General features: G+C 47.5%; 1 protein-coding gene across 4 annotated transcripts in view; it reads left to right on the top strand.

Annotated features, from left to right (window-relative positions):
• Positions 1–21606, top strand: part of KMT2B (lysine methyltransferase 2B) — a 1990704-nt gene that overhangs the window by 1085009 nt on the left and 884089 nt on the right. For all 4 annotated transcript variants that reach the window (XM_069604859.1, XM_069604860.1, XM_069604861.1 and 1 more), the window contains one exon: positions 15187–15260. In XM_069604859.1, the coding sequence (XP_069460960.1) occupies positions 15187–15260 (74 nt within the window). The remainder of the gene's footprint in view (positions 1–15186; positions 15261–21606) is intronic.

The raw sequence follows: 21606 nt of genomic DNA on the forward strand, positions 1-21606 counted from the left end.
CTAAACCGCCAGACGACGCACACTGTCGGAGCGCCCGTCGGCATAGAGCAAGTGACGCCTTTAACGTCGACGCACACTCGACAGACAGTTTAGTTGTTGAGAGCCTGGCACAGATTATTTCCACCAATAGCCAGAGACGGACGGGGAAAGAGACGTCGGTTACCGCTCATAAGGCCCAGGAGATGCCGAAAAGGTCAGAAGGAAGGCAGGAACCACCCACTCCGTCAAGAGGGACTCCTGGCCTACCAGAAGGCTTTTCAGAAGGCGAGGGGAACCTCTCTTCGATGTTATTGGATAGGTCGAAGCGTTTTCTAACGGAAGGCCCTCCCTTTTCTCCCCATGACCGCTCCAGGGTACCTCAAGAAAACCTAGAGAGACTCCAGTTCTGTATGGACAAAATGGAGAGGTTTATGGAGACTCAGAACCTTCCAACACCCAAGAGATCAAGAGAGGGACCTCAGGAGGATCCCAGGGCCAAGTACCCCCAGGCTGTTCACCCGCCCCACCCTTCCCCCACAAGAGGATGTAGATTTATATGACCTCACTGGAGAGAACCCCCACTTTCAGGAGGATGACAAATTCTTAGACAATGAAGGGGAACAAAACCTATAGGAGGAAGGTTTTGAAGACAACCCGGATATGGGTGATGGGGGCTTCGGATAAAACCCAGAAGAAGGCGCTTCACAGCCCTGGCAGTCCCCATCAGCGTTTTCAGACCCTGAAGCCATAAACCTGTCCCCACCCAAAGACTCACCTATTAGGAATACATCACATATACACGATCAATCTACCTTTAATGCACTCCTACGCAAGGCAGCAGCGCATTTCGAGATTGAGACTGGGGAAACTTCTCCTGACATCGACTTTGTCGAAAAGATCATTAAGGAGAAACCCCCTGTCGGCCAAACCATTCCCCTCCTCGCCTCAGTAAAGAGATGAATTATTCCTTCACTATCCACTCCTGCGTTGATCAGAGGGGTCAACCCGAGGATAGAAAAATTATTTATTCCTTCTCCACGGACCCGTTATACATCAGGGGCCACTCTGTACCAGACTCCTTAGTGGTGACAAATACCAGGAAGAGAGCAGGGGTCCCGCTGTCAACTAGCGAGGCACCACCAGATAAAGAGGGTAAAAAATTGTATGCCCTAGGAAAGAGGATTACAGCCTCAGCTGCCTTTTCCGCAAGAATTGCCAACAACTCCTCTTTGCTGGCAAGTTATGCAGATGCACAATGGAGCAAACTACGTAAGGACATTGAGGAGGTACGGAACCCCTACGTACTCGCCTTCTAGCCACGGTGACTGAAGGGACCTTAGTCAACCAAAGCATCATTAAAATTACTCTGGATGCTGCAAAGACGGATGGGCGTTTCCTAGTCCAAGGAATCCTACTCAAACGCCATGTATGGCTACGTAATTCAGGCTTTAAACCTGAAACACAAGCATCTCTTATTAACAAACCTATAGAAGATGCAAACCTCTTTGGTAAGGTGGTGGATGAGGCACTAGAAACAGCAAAGGAGGAATTTGACACAATCAAGACACTAGATCAAATTTCAAGGCCTCCCAACAAACGTGGTTATGGCAACAAACATTTTTTTTGAGGCCAACGCCAGCAGCAACAACATCAGCAACAATACTCTGCAGGTAACTGGCCCTCTAACCAAGGCACCAGCGGACAATATAACCAAAGAGGACAACGTCGTGGCAAGGGAAGAGGTCGGGGTCCCACCACTAGAGGTTCCCAAGCCACCAACACCAAATGACTCAAAGATTTGGGTCCCCTCCCGTGCCTCGCCGGTCGGGGGCCGGTTAACATCCTTTCTTCCAGCATGGGAGGGTATAACATCAGACCGCTGGGTACTATCAATCCTAGCCCGCGGCTACTGTATAGAATTCAATAGTTCCCCTACGTACAGACCCCCAAGGGGATGACTCATGTCGGCAGAACACCTCGCCATCCTTCAAGAAGTGGACCAACTACTAGACTCAGGGTTGGTGTTTAACTCTATTAAAGTCCATTTAGCTGCACTTTCCGCATACACCACTTCCCCAACTTAGTGTCATGGTGGAAAGTCCCAGTTATTAAAGCCTTCATGGAAGGAGTGAAGAGGATCCACCCTCCCATAGCTAACCCCGCTCCCGGATGGGACCTAAATGTGGTACTAACCAGGCTCATGGGTCACCCTTTGAACCCATGCACAAAGCAACACTTAAAGACCTCACTCTTAAGACTGCTTTTCTAATAGCCATCACCTCCATTAGGAGAGTAAGTGAACTACAAGCGCTCTCTGTACTAGACCCCTTTGTAACATTTCACAAGGATAAGGTGGTTCTACGCACACATCCTAGGTTTGCACCAAAATTTATCTCTAAATTCCATGTCAACCAGTCAATAGAACTACCAACGTTCTTTCAAAATCCTTCAAACTTAGGTGAGAAGAGCCTGCATACACTGGATGTTCGCAGAGCAGTGATGTTTTATATGGAAAGAACTAGACCATTGAGAAAGACTAATCAGTTCTTTGTATCTGTGTCAGCAGGAAGAGAAGGAGATGCAGTTTCGAAATCCACCATTTCTAGATGGATTGTACAATGCATCACTCTGTTACACTCTTGCTAAGAGAGAACTACCCTTCAAGCCAAGAGCACACTCCACTCGAGGCACCGCGGCTTCCATAGCTTTCATTGCAAATGTCCCTCTTGAGTCCATTTGCAAAGCAGCAACCTGGAGTTCTGTTCACACCTTTACAAAACACTACTGTCTAGATGGCCACTCTAGATCTGATTCCCAGGTGGGACAAGCAGTATTAAGACATCTTTTCTCTACTGTTCCTTCTCACAACCCACCTCCAACTACGGGTACTGCTCGCTAGTCTATGCACAGCATGTGATTCTAAGCAGATTAACAAACATCAGAAGACAATGCATTACTTACTGTAAAAGCATTTCTGATGGTTGTATCTGCTTAGATTCACATGTGCCCACCCTTCCTCCCCGCTCGGATGGAAGGAACATAGACTTTCTTCTATAGCTCTCTTTTCTGTACTCACTCACGTCTAATAGGCTCCCTCAGGGCAGAAATAATACAGAGGGACCTCGACGCGTGAGGGATTGTCGGTTCACTGCACGTCACTATAGGGATAGTGTTAGACACGCCTCGTCGACGTCCCCTTTTCGACTACGAAAAACAAAATGCAATACTCCGCAGTGACCACTGGATGTCGGACTATGCACAGCATGTGAATCTAAGCAGATACAACCATCAGAAATGCTTTTACGGTAAGTAATGCATTGTCATATATCACCTTGACAACATTGAGCTGGGGGAAAGTTTCAAATTTAGGTTGAACACAACTAGATACTGTTAATAAAAAGTATACTCTCCCAGAGGGATATAGGCTTTCTGTTTCTTAGCAAAAAGTCTTCACAATTAAAACCTGCAGAGGAACCAGCATTGCCAGAGCCAATAGGTTCAACAAGCTGAAGATCTTCATAGGAAAAGTTAGTTAACCACTAAGTGGTTCTTGAAGAAACACCAGAGCTCAAGGGGAGCCTACCTGATTCACAAACTGCAGTAGCTGGCTTCCTTCTAGTTGCAATGTTGCAGACCCTGATTCCTGCTCCTTGGTCATGCTGACGAAAGGGGGGGGGGGGGGAGACTCTGGCGGGCTTCTGCGGCAGCACTCTGGAGAAGGGGTCTGGAGCAATGGATTCAGCTCACTCCAACGGCTCTTTGTGGTTTTAACCTTTTTCTTAGCGCCAGGAAGACACGAATATCACTGGTTGCATTCTCTCCAATTACTCAGTCCTGAACACTGGTGAAGGGGTCTTTTGGTGAAGGATTCCTGCCTCTGGAGGTCCACACAGATGCCTGCAAAGTTTCAGCAGGAATCCATCTTTGAAAAACGATGCACTCGATAATGGTCCAGTTACCCCAGGTATTGGGATTCTGCAGCTAAGGAAATTCGCAGGAAGTCGGGTGCTGACCCAAAATGAAGGTCTTGAGGCTAGCTGGTCCCCCTAGCCTAAGGTAGGAAGTCGTCCTTATTGGGTCTTCCCTGTCTGTGAATATGGGGTCAGTACAGCTAGACGGCTTAACCAGTGCTTTTGTGGTCCTGGAAGGTGCTGCTGGCATCTTTGCTACACTTTGGCTTCAGATTCCTTGTTCCAGTGGTCGACTCAGCCTGTGGTCCCAAAATCCTTCCCTTTATGCTTGATCCCAGTCATTTACATTATTGGAGCTGTCAATCACCTGGGGGGGTTGACTGTCCTTCAGGACAGCCGGTTCCATGTGTTAAAATCACGGCAGAAAGGGCTGTGGACACACAATATTGCGGCAAAAAGGCAGTGCTTTTGCCGCTGCAATCCATGTAAAGGATGCGAGGGACACCCCTACAGCCCCTGTACCCTTTATACCATTTAAGAGGATCGGGGGACACCCCCGCAACCCCCACTCCCCTTAAATGGTGTAATGGGGTACACCTTTAACGGGTCAAACCACAGCATTTTTGCCGTGTTTTCTTTTACATGCAACATTTTTGCCATGATTTTATCACTGCATACTGGACAGCCAGCTGCCCAGTTAGAACTGGCTTCAGCCAGGCCTAACCTACAGACAAATCACAGTGCTGTTTCGGGCTCTTCCCTCGCTTTCTGCCTTCCCAGACACACTGGAGCCTGGGTGAGCTTCAGGGCCGAAGCCCGCCAAAGGCAACACTCACAAAGGACTCAAATCTACTCCAAAGGATATAATGAAAGCCCACAAGGAACTGACAAACAGAAAATGTTGAAAGACGAAGGCTGGGGCCATTTTGAGAAAATGATCTCATGGGTGCTGTACTGCAGCTGAGAAATCAGCCTACTAGTAACCTGCACAAAAGGTAGTAAAAAGTAACCACTGCCACCAGCCATTTCTGTTAGTCAGTTGTAACAAAAAGTTACATGAGGAGTCTGAGAAGGGGTTACAATGTGTAACCCACTATTACCCCACATAAAATGGTGTGTGCTGGACCAACAAAAGAAAAGGGTAATTGAGATAACTTTAATCTTGCTAGACTTGGGGACTGTAGTTCTTGCAAGAAAATGTGTTTAAACATTTCAAAAAGTCGAAGGGACATTTCAGCAACGGTGCTGGGTGTCAAACTAAAAAGCAGAGCCCTGTATTCAACATATGGAGTTTACCACCAGGCTCCATAAAACAGTAAAAATAATAATTTAGATTCAGAGATAAAGAATCAGTGAGTGGCAAAAAGTTCCACTCCCTCAGGAGTTTAAAATCAAAAAAGTCAAGAGTTAAGCAAAATTGATGGGGGTCTCTCAGGTTAAAGGGAATTAGCACAAAACGGAAAATTCTTCCTCATGGTGTGCAACTCAGCACCTGGATCCATTGCACGTTCAGGCCGCAGTTGTTTTGCCATACATCCTGTCTTTTGCAAAAGCTAGTTGGGCACACTAGTCTATCGAGATGCATTTGGCAGCAATTTTGCGCTACACACTGTTGGGACAGTTTTTCTAAAGTCCACCCAAAGGGACTTTATAAAACTATACCTTGGGCAATACAGAAACTCCAACTCTTAGTATAAGGCCACCTGATATTATGGTGGCAATTACATAGCAACCAGGCTTAGCTTTAAAGGGAGAGAGGGCTGTAGAGAGGTACAAAGAACGTGTAGCATACATATGGTTCAAAGAAACACTTCTACACTGGTGTATTGCAAAAATAATGATTTATTTTATATACGCTTAGGCAAAGAGAATGTTAGATAGGTAATTAGTAGTATAAGTCGCAAACAAAATGATAAAAACCAACGCAATACTTATGGTATGTAAACCAAAGTATAAACCTTATTTAGAGCTGCAGAATGCTATTTAAGGGTAGGAAAACCACTTTAGTACATTTTTAGAATGACAGTATGTAATTCAAGGTCAGCAGACTCCATCGATAGTAAGCTATGTTTCGAGGGGATTGGGTCCTCCGACGTATTCCATATCTATGACATGTAATCACCACAGCTGTGCTGCTTCGGAAACTTTTTCCTGCATCGATGACATCGATGCGTCGTCGAGGACCTCCTCCGACGTCATCCGATGTGATAAGTAGGACGCACGACGCCCGTAGCCTCAGTTCCGTTTTTTCCGCGAACGTGTTGCTTCGTGAATCTCGGTTAACGCCTCGACTCTTTGGAGTTCTGTTCTTCTCGGTTCTTCGAACCTGTTCGTTTTTGTGAGATAATCCTTCGTGCGAAGATGTCTTCTACTTCGTCTTCGACCCTGCGTCCGGGCTTCAAGAAGTGCGGGGAGTGTGGGTCCAAGATGTCGGTGACAGACTTGCACGACGCCTGCCTCTGGTGCCTCGGGGAGGCCCACGACACGGATGACTATCGACTGCCAGTCACTCACGTCCAAAGCCTTACGTGAACGTAAGAAGTTGTTGTTGGTAGCTTGGGTGTCCAAGCCCCGGAAGTCGAAGTCTGCGGGGCTTTCGACAGATGATTCGAGAGGAGACTCTCCGCGTCATCGTCGGAAGTCTCGTGGGTCTCCTTCTAGGAGTCGGTCTCGCCACTCCTCGGCCTTGACCATGTGCACCTGTGATGTCTTCAAAGAAGACATCTACGTCTGAGGCGTCGAGGGCGTCGACAGGCTTTCTCGAGGCTCCGGCTCCGGAGAAGTCGTCGAAGCCGTCGACGCTCAGGTCGTCGAAGGACACGCTCGGAGCTCCGGCTTCGAGGACTGTGTCGACGCCGTCGATGCTGGCGGCGCTGCATCTGACGTCGACACCGATTTACTCGACGCCGATGCCTGTTCTCTCGACGCCGGCGCCGATTCACTCGACGCCCTCGACGCCTTTCGAGGCCGGGGTGTCAGAGGTAGCCCGTGGCACGGGGGAACCCCCTAGGAAGGCTCTGGTTAAGAGCAAGCACTCTCGGGTGCCTTCTTTTCGCCACCTGGAATATATTTCGGAGTTGGATGAGGATTCTGATGGCCTGGTTCCTAGTCAGGTTCCAGATGAAATTGTCTCGGGCCATAGTCAGTTTGACGATTTGAGGCAGTCACTGCATGATGCCAGTGGGCTGGACACCTCTCCGGAGGTGGAGTTTTGTAGGCCTGAGCCTGGCTCTCATGCCGATTCCTCGTACCGACGCCTTATGGCTAGGGTTTCCGAGTACTAGGGATGGTCTGCTCCCCCAGGGGAGTTTGTGCAGGATGATCTCACGGACATCCTTGATGTTGGTCCCCCAACTGACCCGGTACTGCCGTTCCATATGGCTTTACAGAGAAGGGTGGCGGCAGCTTGGACTGCTCCGGAGAGTCTCCCGGCGGTGGGCAGGTCCTTGTCGCGAAAATACCGTCCAGCCAGTAGCGACCCCTGCTACTTGACCAGGCACCCCACTCCGCAGAGTTTGGTGGTGCAGGCGGCCATGGCCCCGGCAGAGCAGTCGTCTTACCCTTCCATCCCTCCTGATAGGGACGACAAACGTTTTGATGGCTGGACGAAGAAAGTGTTTTCTTCTGGTAGTATGGTGCTTCAGGCGGCCAACTCCATTTGTGCCTTGTCTCGTTTCACACACACTCTGTGGAACTGTTTTGCGTTAGCGGCTGAACATATTCCCGAAGGGGACGAACGGGATGGTTTCCTTGCTATGGTCCAGGATGGTAAGGATGCCATGTGTGAGTCCGTTCAGTCGGGTTTGGACTTGGCTGAATGCGTCAGCAGGTCCATGGCGGTGAGCACCGTGATACGCAGGTTTGCGTGGTTGCGGAAGTCAGGGTTTGCTCCTGATGTGCAGTCCCGGCTCCTCAACATGCCCTTTGACAGTGAACACCTTTTTGGCAGCAAGGCTGACGAGAGCCTTGAGAGGTTGCAGACCTCAAAAGCTGCAGCAAAGTCGTTGGGCGCTGCAGTTCGCCAACCTCCGCCTTTTCGTCCTAGGGAACAGCAATGGAGGGGTGGTTCCTTTCGCTATTACTCGTCCTTCAGTAAAGCGAGAGGAGCTGGCAGTCAAAGAGGCCAACGCAGGGGTACCAGAGGTGGACGACAGGGTACCCGTGGTGCCAAGGCCGCTCGGGCAGTTGCCTCTTTGCCCTCAGGTAACGCTGCAGCCGCTACCACTCAGTCATGAGGCCATGTCCCATGGTTCGCCGGTTGGGGGAAGGCTGCCGCAGCATCTTGTAGAGTGGCGTGCCATTACTTCAAATGTGTGGGTTCTGGAGATCATAACCCACGGCCACTGTCTTCCCTTTCGGCACAGGCCTCGCGACAATCCAGCGGGGAACCTCTCTTTGCAGAGTCCGGATCCGCTCCTTGCGCAGGAAATTCAAGCCCTGCTGGAGAAAGGCGCCATAGAACTGGTGCCTGTAGCGGAGAGGAACAAGGGCTGGTATTCCCCTTATTTTTTGATTTCGAAGAAAGACGGGGGATTGAGACCTATCATGGACTTATGCGGTTTGAACAAACTCCTAAGGAAGGACAAGTTCAAGATGGTTACTCTCAAGTCCTCCAGGACCTTCAGCTTCAGGACTGGTTGGTGTCTCTCGACCTCAAGGATGCTTACTTCCATGTGCCGATCCATCCCAAGCACAAGAAGTACCTGAGGTTCGCGGTTGGCGACTCGCACTTTCAGTTTCGGGTCCTACCGTTCGGATTGACCTCCGCCCCGAGGGTTTTCACCAAGCTCATGGTGGTGGTGGCAGCGCATCTCAGGCAAGGAGGGGGGATTCACGTCTACCCCTACCTGGACGATTGGTTGATCAGGGGGAGCTCTCCCGAGCAAGTCCTGGATCATCTGTCCGTCACCTGCCACTCCCTTCACAGGCTGGGCTTCTCCCTCAATTTAAAGAAGTCCCATTTGACACCAACACAGCGGCTCCAGTACATCGGAGCAGTGCTAGACACTTCCTTGGGGCAGTGTTTTCCTCCCCAGGTGAGGGCTTTTCACATTCAGCAGATGGTGCACAAGTTTCAGCATGCCCAGATGCTCCCACCGTTCGAGTTCTTGAGGTTGCTCGGCCTCATGGCATCCTGCATTCTTCTGGTGCCAGAGGCTCGCCTGCGGATGAGATCTTTGCAGTGGGCACTCAAGATGCAATGGTCGCGGTCCTCCGGCAGGATGTCGGACCCGGTTCAGGTGCCGCATTCGGTTGCCCGGGACCTTCTGTGGTGGGCCTTCGAAGGCAACTTGATGAAGGGGGCTCCATTTTGGCTTCCCTGGCCGGAGGTGACGATCGTGACGGATGCGTCCCTCACGGGATGGGGAGGTCATGCCAACGGGCTGACAGTCAGGGGTCGTTGGTCTCTGTCGGAGTCCAGACTCCATATCAATCTGTTGGAGCTGAGGGCCGTCCGGTTAGCCTGAAGGCTTTTCTGCCGACTGTGCGAGGAAAGTATGTCCTGATCCTGACGGACAACACAGTGGCCATGCACTACCTCAACAAAAAAGGGGGGGGGGGGTCAGGTTCACTTCCTCTGTGCAGGGAGGCGATGCAGCTCGAGTTCTGGGCCATCCAGCAGGAAGTTTCGATCTCAGCAGTTCATCTGGCCGGAGACGAAAACGTGACGGTGGATGCTCTGAGCAGGCAGAGTACGATCTCTCACGAGTGGGAGTTGGCTCAGGAGATTCTCCTGGAGATCTTCGCCCTTTGGGGGACCCCTCAAGTGGGTCTCTTCGCCTCCAGTGTCAACAGGAAGTGCGAAAGGTTCTGCTTGCTGGAATTTCCTCCAAAAGAAGCCTTAGGAGACGCGTTTGTGGTGGAGTGGTCATTCCCGCTGCTGAACGCGTTTCCTCCAGTCCCCGTCATCCCGCAAGTGCTGCGGAGGTTACGGAAGTTCGGTTCCCGGATGATCCTCATTGCTCCGGCGTGGGCTCGGAGGACGTGGTACCCGGACCTTCTCGACTTGTCCATCTGCCCTCCACGTCGTCTTCCCTACCGAGACGATCTGCTCTCACGGGAGGGGGGTCAGGTTCTCCATCCAGAGGTCAGATCCCTCAACCTTCACGCTTGGCTTCTGAAAGGTTGAGGTATAAGGATTGGGACCTCCCTGAAGACGTGATGGAGGTGTTGCTCTCGGCCCGAAGGCCAGCAACGAAGTCTCTGTACAGTTGACGTTGGCGTCTGGTGCAGAGTTCAGAATGTGGATCCTTTTGCATGTGACATCCCCAGGGTTCTGTCCTTTTTACTTTCTTTGGCCCACAAGGGCTTGCAAGTGGGTACCATTAAAGGTTACCTGGCGGCGCTGTCCATCTTTAAGCACTCGTCTGAAGAGTGTTCCTACTTTAAAATCCCTTTAATTTCACAGTTTCTGAAAGGGCTCACTAATGTATTCCCTCCGTCACCTTTCCTGGTGCCCGGTTGGGATTTAAACCTTGTTCTTAAGTTTCTTATGGGTGCTCCATTTGAGCCTTTACATTCTTGCCCTTTGAGGCTGCTAACTCTGAAAACTGTGTTTTTAGTTGCGGCTACTTCCGCTTGCAGAGTAAATGAGTTACAGGCACTTTCAGTTAAGCCACCCTTCACTGTATTTCACAAGGACAGGGTTGTCCTTGGAGTTCGTTCTTCTTTTCTTCCGAAGGTAGTGACGGAATTTCATTTGGCCCAGAAGGTTGTTCTTCCGGCATTCTATCCTCATCCGCATCCTGGTAAGGAAGTGGAGATGTTCCAAAGCCCTGATCTTAGGAGAGCATTAAGCTTTTATGTTTCACGCATGTCTCGGGTCAGAGTGGACGATCAACTCTTTATTGGTTACGCTGGAAAGCGTTTGGGACAAGCTGTGACGAAACAGACTGTCTCGCTGGATTATTTTGGCCATCTCGGAGTGTTACCGCTTGGCGGGTAAGGACCCACCGGCTGGCTTGCAGGCCCATTCTACCAGGGGTATGGCTGCATCTACTGCCCTGCAGAGGGGTGTTCCTCTTCGCAACATCTGTGATGCAGCCACCTGGGCTTCAGTACATACATTTGTACGTCACTATTCCCTCGATTCCATCCGAGGACAGGATCTGGCCTTTGGCAAGGCGGTCCTTTGCTCTGCTATTTGATTGGCAATTCTAAATTTTCATTCTAAATTCTTTCCCTCCTCCTTGCTCTGGTACTGCTTTGGGAGTCTGTCATAGATATGGAATACGTTGGAGGACCCAATCCCCTCAAAGAACAAGTTACTTTCTTACCTGGTAACGTTCTTTCGATGGGATGGGCCGACGACGTATTCCATATCGCTCCCTCCCTGCCCCGCTGCAGAATTTCTTTTGCGATTGCATCTTACATTCCGCAAGGCTTTGTGTCTGACTGGCAGTTGACTAATGTCACACGTTCTGGGGGAAAAAACTACAACTGAGGCTACGGGCGTCGTGCGTCCTACTTATCGCATCGGATGACGTTGGACGTCGGAGGAGGTCCTTGACGACGGCGCATCGACGTCATCGACGCAGATGCCGAAAAAAGTTTCCGAAGCAGCACAGCTGTGGTGATTACATGTCATAGATATGGAATACGTCGTCGGACCATCCCATCGAAAGAACGTTACCAGGTAAGAAAGTAACTTGTTCTACTCTATTCAGTTTCAGGAATAATATAGTAATAACAAGAATGTTACAAATAAGTAGCTTGCAACCTATGTAACTTATTCTTCTTTCAGGAATGACAGTTGCCCACATCACTTTTTAGACTAGTGGAACACAATTCAAGGTAAGCAATAACTTATGAATTACTTTTCAGAATGTCAGTATGCACTTGAAAGGTAAGTAAGAACTCAGTATTGCACATTGAGAATGGCAGTTTGCTATTCAAGGTGACTAGAACTGTATTGGTAATCCACTGTTACACTTATTCAGTTTCAAGAATAATTCAGTAATATCAACTCTGTCACTTTCTAGAATATTGGAACACAATTCAAAGGTAATTAAATAACTTGGTTTACTTTTCAGAATCTCACTAAGCAATTCACAGGTAAGTTAAACCTTTGTAACAATTTCTAACGTCTATTTCGGAGATAATGGGGTACAGCACTAACACATAGCAAGTAAGTACTTTGTAACACGCTTGTTTTATTTTCTAGTCCGAGGCCTTATACTTTAGAAGTCCTTCCCTATTCAAGGGCATGAGTGATCTTGGAGCCAGAAAGGGGACACTGGCTGTCCAGTGGTCCAGAGTAGGCAGGTCTGGATAAGCACAGATGCAGCAAAGTCGAGAGTTCCTGGTGATTTCTCATCCAACAAGTAAGTACAGACTTTAGAGTTAGTAGAAAGTGTTCAGGGACTTTGTAGAAGGCTCTCTAGATGCATTTCAGCATTGGGCCTGGCGAACCGTATGGGAAAACACACGAATCACCACCCTAGCGACACAAGACTAGGTAAGTATTACCACCAGCCACTCAGTACCTCAGCAGCAAAGATGAGCTTGCAGACGGGCACTTTGACAATGCAGCAGCACAGGACCCTGTCTCCGGATTCTTGGCCGTGGTGACGAAAGAACATACCCTTGATGGGAACTTGCAGCAGCAGTCAACAGAATAGGCTCCCAGCAAACTCTGCTTCTCACGGCTCTGTGGATTTGAGGAGTGGAATCTTGCTTCTGGAAGTCCAACAGGAGTCCACCGAAGTTTCAGCAAGATACAGTCATGGAAAGGTGTTGCAGACCACTCAGCCTCGAGGTCCCAGGATATTGGTGGTTTGAAGCCCAGAAAGGTCACACCTCGTTGCGAGATGGCTCGCAATGCAGGTCTTATGACGATTGGTCCCACTGGTCCAAGGGTCAAAATAGTATTTGGGACTCCCAGATCGTATGAAAGAAGTGATCAGCACAGGCAACGGTTACACAGCAGGCCTCTCCAGTCGCTGGAATCAGCTACAGCCGACTTCTCTTCATCGGATTCAGCTCCAGTGGTCAACTTGTCTTCAGCCTCAAGATACGGGCCATTTATTTATCCAGGAACCTAGCAGTCTGCTTACATGCTACATTCAAACATTTGGGGGTGGCTGTCCTTTTAGGACAGGCAGCCTCCCAGTTAGGGCTGGTTCCAAGCAGACAGGCCAGAAGACAAAGGGCTGATGAGTTTCTGGCTCCTCCCTCGTTTCCTGTCGTCAGACACTCTGGAACCTCAGCGGGCAACACAAAGGGTTCCTGCCGAAGACAGAAAATTAAATCGGGACCTTCCCCTCCCAGGACGGTAGACCAAGGTGGACCAAGAAAGCATAAGCACACAAAAAAATAGCAAAAAAGTAATGTCACCATTCTAGATGAATGGTGACCCTTCTGTGCATTACCGCTGCTGGCTTGACAAGTCGGTAGAACACATCCACTGCCATCAGCCATAATTGTAAGCTTGTCACTGTAACATAAATGTTACAGGAGCATTGAGAAAGGGGAAACTATACATCTCCTCAGCAACCCACCTAAGGTGGGGTGTGCTGATCTCACAATGGGGGTATTAGAAAGGATACAAATGATCCTTCTATCCTTGGGAACAGTAGATCACACAAGGAACCTAAGAAAAAATAAAAAGGGAAGCCCAATGGGCACCGCAGCAACACTGCACAGAAAGTGTTGTGTGCTGCAATAGAAAAATACAGATGCCCAAAAAGTTATAGGAAAGTATAATTCCAAAAGTAAAGTATGGAGATTCATAAAAAGGACACCTGTAAAAAGTTGAAGAAAGTGAGAGTGGGGAAAAAGATTCCCACTCACTTAGGAACATAGAGATATAATGCACACATCCAACAAAAAATGCTGAGGGGTCTCACAGTTGAGTGAGACTTAGCATAAAAATGATAATGTAACCGAACAACACATACCTCCGGTCAGCCTTCTCCGTGGTCGCATAGATTGGTTAAGAAATTCCTCAAAGGGACTGTTTTTTGTGTTTTCCCCCCTGTTGGAACCCCTGCTCCAGCTTGGGAACTCAATGTACTCCTCTTGAAGCTAACGGGCCCTCGTTTCAAGCCTGTACACAGAGCCTCTTTGAAGTTTCTTTCCTGGAAGACTGTTCCTAGTTGGCATTCTGTCAGCCAGACTACAAGCCCCTCTCTTGCAAAACTCCCTACTTGAGTTTTCACCAGTATTAGGTGGTTCTGCGTACAAACACTTCCTTCCACCGAATTCCACCTTAATGAACCATTAATTCTGCATGTGTTCTTTGGCTCTCCTTTGTTTCTGGCAGAGCGATCCTTGCACTCTCTCGATGTCATCCAAACCTAAAAGTTCTATGTGGCTCACACAAAGGAGTTCCCAAAGGCATCACAGTTGTTTGTTGCCTTTGGACCTGTTGGCAAGGGTAATGCCCTTTCAGTGTCTTCCATTGTGTGGTGGCAGTCTGCCTGCATTTCCCACTGTCATCTTCTGGCCCACAGCCCCTTTCCAGGAAGACCAAGAGCCCACTCAATGAGAGCTGTGGCTTCTGCTATGGCGTTCCTGTCCATTGTTCGCCTGCTAGACAGCTACAGTTAATCCACAAGTTCTTGCATCAATAGGGATTGAAGAGAGGAGTCCCGAGTGCAAGCAGTGCTTCGCATCCTGTTTGCATGGTGCGAGTTGATTACTTTTGTTGAGCTCTGCCTCTGCCCATTTTGGTTGTGTGTATGTACTGCTGTATAATCATATTCAATAGCATGTGAATACTTGAAAGATACAATGCTTGAGAAGGCCAAGTTACTTACATGTAAATCCTGTTCGCCAGCATTGGTGTCTTACATGGTTTCAAATGTGGCCTTCCATCCTACCCCTCTTGGCTTATACTGCCACATAACGTGCGCTGCCAAATCAGAAGATGGGGTCACCAGGAGTGGAGCTAAGGGGAGCTGTCTGTTTTGGCTGTGGGTAGCATGGCCCAAAATGACTCTAATAGAGCACTAAAGTGACAAGCAGTTTGAATATGTAACGGTAAACTGCTTTAATGTTATTGAGGATTCCCAGGGAATTTTCAAGAGCATGTGAATCCTTGAAAGATACCAATGCTGGAGAACAGGAGTTACAGTTAAGTAACGTATTCCTTGTGTAACGTTATATACTAGATCCTCATAGCCCGTTGTTGGCTACTTGTGCCTGGTTACTGCTGGATACCCAGGAGCTGCTTGTAGCTCTTACTTATTTAATCTTGAGCAGTGCAGTACATTTTGTACGCTGTAACTTATGCGGAATTCATGTACATTACCTGGCCAGATGTTTAACAATTTGCCACCCTTTTTCTTTACAGTTAATGGAGAAACAATTCACCTGGTTTCAATCTCAAGATGCAAAGATGTGGCAAAGAAGCAAGTCCATTCCAAAGTGAGTGCAGTGCACCTCAGTGGTGTCATGTGTGATATTCTATTCACTGAACCATTATTTTCTTATTGTGCACTACATTCCTTGCTGTTTTGAGTTCACGGCCCTCATGCTGTTTTGATGCACAGGTATATTATCTGTGTCTTCCTTCCTTGGGGCCATTTGTGCTCTGCTTGTATTCTTTCTGATTGACCTGCTGTCCCACTTCTGTGAGCAATGTGCTTTTAATTTATTAACCTTAATTTGTGCAAGTACTGATTTTGTATGTGCATGGCTTGGCTTTGTGTATTTCAGTCTCCTTGTCAATGATGGGATCATTAATCTGGGTTCTTTAAAAGTGCGAGCATAGAGTTTGAAAGGGAGTTAGTCTTGTGTCGGCAAAGACATGACCATCTTTGGCATGTAGTCATCCCATTCATGCAGTGCTTAATTTGTAAGAATATTGGTGCCAGGGCCCAAATATTTTCTAGCACACTTGTGACAAAGTGGGCAGGCAGTTCCCCACCATGCCTGCCACCACCCAAAGCTGCTCCCCAGTGTGTCAACCAATTTGGGGTTAAACTACAGCTCACACTTGCTTATTGGGGTTGATGGATGCTCTGGCTATCATTACTAGTCTGAGCCCGTAAGTGCTGGGGCTCAGAAATAAGTTCCTGGCATGAGCCCTGGCAAGAACCCCCACAAATAAAGCACTGCGTTCATGCCACAGAAATAGATCTAACCTATCGACTTCTCTAATATTTTAAAATAGGATGTTTATTTATATCCCCAGGCGGATGCAATGGCATGCTTTGTATTCCCGGCCCCTCACAGTAGCAGTGGTGGGAGGCAGGTGAATTTATCACCATGGGGGTGAGTGAGTGCTTTGCCAGATATATTGGTTCATCTTCTGCTGTTGGTGAGTGAGCTAGAGCTGAATGTGTTTCTATTGGGACCCAGCCTCTAATTCCACTCATTTGAGGATTAAAGACCCGAGGGTACATGTCTTCCTACACTGGGTCCAATCCTAATTACCGTGGAGTGCTGAAAGTTCGTGAAAATGTACTTTCATGGGTCTCTTACAGAGGCCTTTTGAAATACAAAACCATTGTTAATATTTAGGGCCAGCTTTTCTGAAGTCCAGCTAAGGGCTTAGTAAAACCATTCAACTGAGGCAATACAATACTCCACTCTTAGTATAAGGCTGTACCACCTGAGTTCATGGTAGCTTAGACAGAGCAGCCAGGCTTATCTTGGGAGGGAGAGAGGGCTGTAGAATAATTACAAATGGTATTGTAATACAAATGGCCCAAAAACACTGAAACACGAATGTATTGTAGAAAATAAAGGCTTTATTTAAATACAAGTAGGCCCAGATAAATCTAGTATAGATCGCACCTATTCTTGGGGACTAAAAACCAATGGTTACTTTCAGATTATATTCAGTAATTCAAGGAGAGTAGACCCTACCAGTTGTACCGTGATGCTCAGTAACAAATCATATAAAGAATCAACTGGACAGTATACGTTTTGTGAATGGTGGAACACTTATACTAGGTACTGTAAAAACCTAGAACTACTTTTGTGACAAGTTATACTAGGTGAGTAAAACCTAAGCATGGAATATTTAAATTCCCGGTGCTTTTGAGATCAGTGAAACACAGATTGAGATAAGCAGTAACTCGGCTAACTTATTTTTTGGACGGCACACAGCTAACTCAAGGTAAGTAAAACCCATACACTTATGCAATCTCCCAATGACGTCCTGGTTAGATCTTTCCCAGCAATACAAGTTAAACTTATGTACCACCTATGAGGGACAGTTGGATCCAAAGTCAATGGGTTAGAAGAGTCTACAGGCAGCCATGACAGCCAATGTCAATTTGAACAAGGTCTATGGAGCCGAGGCACTTCATTAGATAGCACAGGGAAAGTAAAACCCAATGTTGCACTTTATGAATGGCTCCATTATTCTAGGTAGGTAAGACCTAATGCAGACCTATTCTGAACAGGCTAGCAGCAAGTCGGGGGAAGCAAGATCCAGTTGGAAGACACTCCTACAACTATCCTAACCGGAATAATCTGTTGAAACCAACACATTACTTTGGCAAGAGGCACAATCAAATCACAGGTGAGTAATATACCCTCACATCTGCTTTGTTAGAATGGCAACCCGGTTTCCAAGGAAAGAAAGGTGTTAAACATACTTTTGAGAATAGTGCCTCACAAATCCAAGGTAAGTAACAACTTTTGTAACTGTTCACTCTTAGAGTTACAGTTACCAACCAACTCTTTTACAAGTAAGTAACCTTTAAATATGTATTCTCTTTTCTAGGCAAAAGGCCCAATCCCTTAAGTCTTTCCCTTATTCTTGGAGCATGGGTGTTCAGTGACAGAAGGGGGGTCACTATGATCTAGTGTGCAACAGGCAGTGTCAGGATAGGTTCTTAAGTAGCAAATGTCAGAGTTCCTCAGGAAGACTGGATAATCAGGTGAGTATTTTACTTCTAGAGTTAGAAGAGGGTCCAGGGGCTTCACAGAAGACATCCTAGCGGAATTCTAGCAATGGGACTGGGTGCACTGGATGAGAGGCCTCCCCATCACAGAAAACACCCCACAGCTAAATAGGAATCCTAAGAGACTTGAGGTAAGTAGATACCCAAGTCAACACAGTACCTCAGCATAGAAGATTATTTTGCAGCAGGAGAACTTCAGAATCTGCAGCCAAAAACCCAGTCAGTGGATTCCTTTTCGTGTTGACTGAAAACAGGACCTTGGAAGGGACTTTTCAGCAGGAATCAATGGAGAAGGCTCTAGACAAGGTGTTCCTCGCGGCTTAATGTGGCTCTGTGGATTTGGCACCTTTTAAAGGAGCACAGAAGAAGACAGAATATTGCGGTCGGATTCTCGTTGTTAGAAAGGTCCAGCATTTTGGGAGGGGACTTTTCAGACTCAATTTGTCTCTCAGGAGATACACCAGGATGCCCAAGAAGTTTCAGCGAGATTCAGAAGACTGTGCACCGCACAATGGCTCGAGGGGTATTGCAGCCCGCAAGGTAGCATAAACGCGTGGGATGACTCAAAATGCAGGTCTTCTTGAGTCTAGTGGGTCGCACCAGGCTCTGGGTCAGGCACGTCGTTCTCAGAGTCCCCAGGTCGATTCGAAGGAAGGGCTACAAGCAGGCTCTGGTTAAACAGCAGGTTCTCTGGTCGCTGGAAATCGGCTTAGCTGCTTTTTCATCATCCTCTTCGGTTTTGTTTCCAGTGGTCGACTTGACTTCAGCTTTCAGGTTCGCAGTATTTAACAGGAACTAAAGCACAACTACAGCACAACCTACAGCATTCTCTACCTGCATTTTACAACAAGGGGCGGTCTGGTTGTCCAATCGGGACAGCCTGCCCCCCTCTGGGATTTACCCCCATTCAGACAAGGAGGAAGATAAAGGGCTGCAGAGTTTTGGACTCCTCCCTCGCTTCCTGCCTTCACAGACAGACTGGAGCCTGGGCGAGGAGTCCAGCGGACTCCCGCCGAAGATAAAAATCACACAAAGGAATTTCCCACCCTGGATGTCAGGGGAAGGAACAAGAAAGGACCAGAAACACAAAAATGGCAAAAAAAGAGACTACAGAGCCATTTTGGTAACATGAGCACCCTTGGGTGCCTTTACTGCAGCTGTGAACACAGCCCATGGTAATGTTGCACCAAATTAATACAAGGTATCCCTGCCACCAGCCATTGAACGAAAGCTTGTCCCTGTAACAGAATTTACAGTTTTAGTGTGAAAGGGGATACATTGTATCTCCCCAGCACTCCACGTAAGGTGGGGTGAGCTGGTTTCTCAAAATAAAATGTAAAAGGGATCCAAAGATCCTTTCTACCCTTGGGGACTATAGTTCTCTCAAAGTTAAAAGGGGAGCCCATAGGGCAACCCAGCAACAACAGGCACTTATTGCCAAAAAGTTGTTAAAGAGGATACCTTTAAGAAGACTCCATGGAGAGTCTAAAAAATGACACCCATAAAAAGAGTAAAATATTCTGTGAGTGTGGAAAAAGGTTCCCACACAGAGATATAAGGAAAAATAATCCACCAGTAAAGCAAAATGTTCTGGGGTTGACACAGGTCAGGAAGATTTACCTTTTCTATGAAAATCTTACCTAACAGCCATTGACAGCTGATGTCAGTCTGCAGATCTGCACAGGGCAGGAAGAAGAGGTGTGGCTCTAACAGTTATGGCATTCAGTTGACCAGTTATTCAGGATTGTTCGTTTCTACTATGGTCATATGAGTGAACAAACATTCCCGAATTTGCATCACAGCACAACTTTACACGTTTTAAATCTAATGTTTGCAAATCTTTGAAGGTTAGAATACTCCTGGTTGATGCATGCAAAGTCAATCTCCATAATATTTGAGAAATGGGTTTTAATTCACATTTTCCAAAGATCTTGCATGGATGCTGCTACTGCATCTTAATTAGAAAGTTTGTGCAATTGTTTTTCTTTGATCACTTTCAACCTAATAGTTGTCCTTGTTACCAAACTAGTCCAAGAAAAGAATTGGCGGCAGCCTCCATTGGACGATTCTAGTTCTATGTATGCTGTTACACTGTGTCCTGCTGGATTCACATATACAGCCCTATATACAGTCTTCCTGCATATTTTGCAGTAGGTCCTAAGCTGCAGCTCAGTCATAACACCCCCACCCCCTAAAGCTTTTTCCCTTCCTAAACTGGTTTATCCGTAGTAAGTTCTAATTTCAGGTATCACTAAAAATGCAGCTCTGATATCTCAAAGGTACGCCAATTTTCCCAGCATGAGTAACATTCCCTTAAAATCAGTGCAAGCTTCAAAGGCGGTGGCAATGATACTAAGTTGCAGTGCATTTGTCACCAACAATCCATGACCGTAACCAATTTTGGGGTTGCCGGACTGGAGAAAATCACTTTCCTCTGGTAAAAGTGTGGTGGCTATGGTGAAGTGCTGGAACTAACCAAGTTTAGGAATAGTCGGCTGAAGGTGCCAAGTGTTAGGAAAACTTTCTCTTTGAGCAACATTGTCTCCATATTCTATGGACCCCCACAACTTTTGCTTTTGCTTTTGTTTTTCACCTTTTACTGACTTTTTACAGTGAAGTGAAGCGAAGGCTTCAGCTCCACTCCACTGGCCTTTTGCTCACGTGTTATGGGGAAACTGACAAGTCTTTCAGACTGTCAGTACTGGAAAACTGTTTCCCTTTGTTCTTTTTACATGTTATCTGTTTTGGGTAACATTTTCATATTGCACAATGCATCTTCCAATGCTGTGAATGAGGATACTCTGGTATTACCCTAGAGACTCACTCAAAGGATTTTTGGTTACTTTCAAAGGTACCTAAAGGCAAGCTGGTGGTAGCAGTTTCATTCATCCATTTCTACAGTATTTACTTACCGGGTTTGGGTACCAATTGTGGCTGTGTGGCTAGTGTCCTAAAATGGTTGTGCCACATCATTCTTTGCTTGTTCTTTGGCCTTTTTCTGCCTTGCCAGCTCAGGAATTTCTATTTATGGTCCTGCATTTGCACCTGGATAAGCAGTGCTTTTCACAGGGTAGTGCACTAGTGCAGGACATGTGTGTTGGAAGCCAGGAAGTGGGGTTACTGGCTGGTCCCAATTCACAAACAGTTTTCACGATGTCTGGAGTGTATGCATGAGTTTCAGCCACAGTGGTCCATGATTGGGCCACTGCTGGGGTGTGTGTGTGGGGCAGATCTTCTATTGGTTGGGCTGAGTTCCGGTGCTCATCTGAATTGAGGATAAGACGACCCAAGTCCTGCCGCCATTCCAATAGATGTTAGGGGGAGCCAAGTATCCTTTGTAGCTGTGCAGACGAAGGAAAACCCTAAGACCTGTCCTAAAGAGGCCTGGTGACCATTTCTTGCTGATGTCCTGTTGAAGCCCTTTCTGGCTACCGATCTCAGAAGACCATCACTGGTGCTTCGACCCTTTGGACGATTAGGAACAACCATTCTCTGTCTTCTCGTGACCCCGCAGTTTGGAGTCTTCGTAACTGTCCCATGTCCAACTGGTGAGCTAACCAACTCAATTTTGTGCTATGGCACCAGAAGCGTTCTCTTTCTGCGTTTTCCCCCGAAACTCGATGGTCTCTCCAGCCTAGTCCCATAAATCGCCTTCCTGCAAAGTTTGTGTTCCAGCATCAAGGGGTCCGAAACTGGAAGGCTTTATTTGATCGCCACTACTGAGATGCCTTCTGTGTGCAGTGGCAATCACTGGAATTGGCCATCTCCTGTCTGGTAGTGTGTCAAGAAGATTTCTGCATCGGTGCCTGCTGCATTAGTCCACTGGAAAGGGTTGCATTCAGCTTCTAGACCCG

Source organism: Ambystoma mexicanum, chromosome 1p (genome assembly GCF_040938575.1).
Source record: "Ambystoma mexicanum isolate Mex_15411 chromosome 1p, UKY_AmexF1_1, whole genome shotgun sequence".
In the NCBI taxonomy this organism is placed as follows: Eukaryota; Metazoa; Chordata; class Amphibia; order Caudata; family Ambystomatidae; genus Ambystoma; species Ambystoma mexicanum.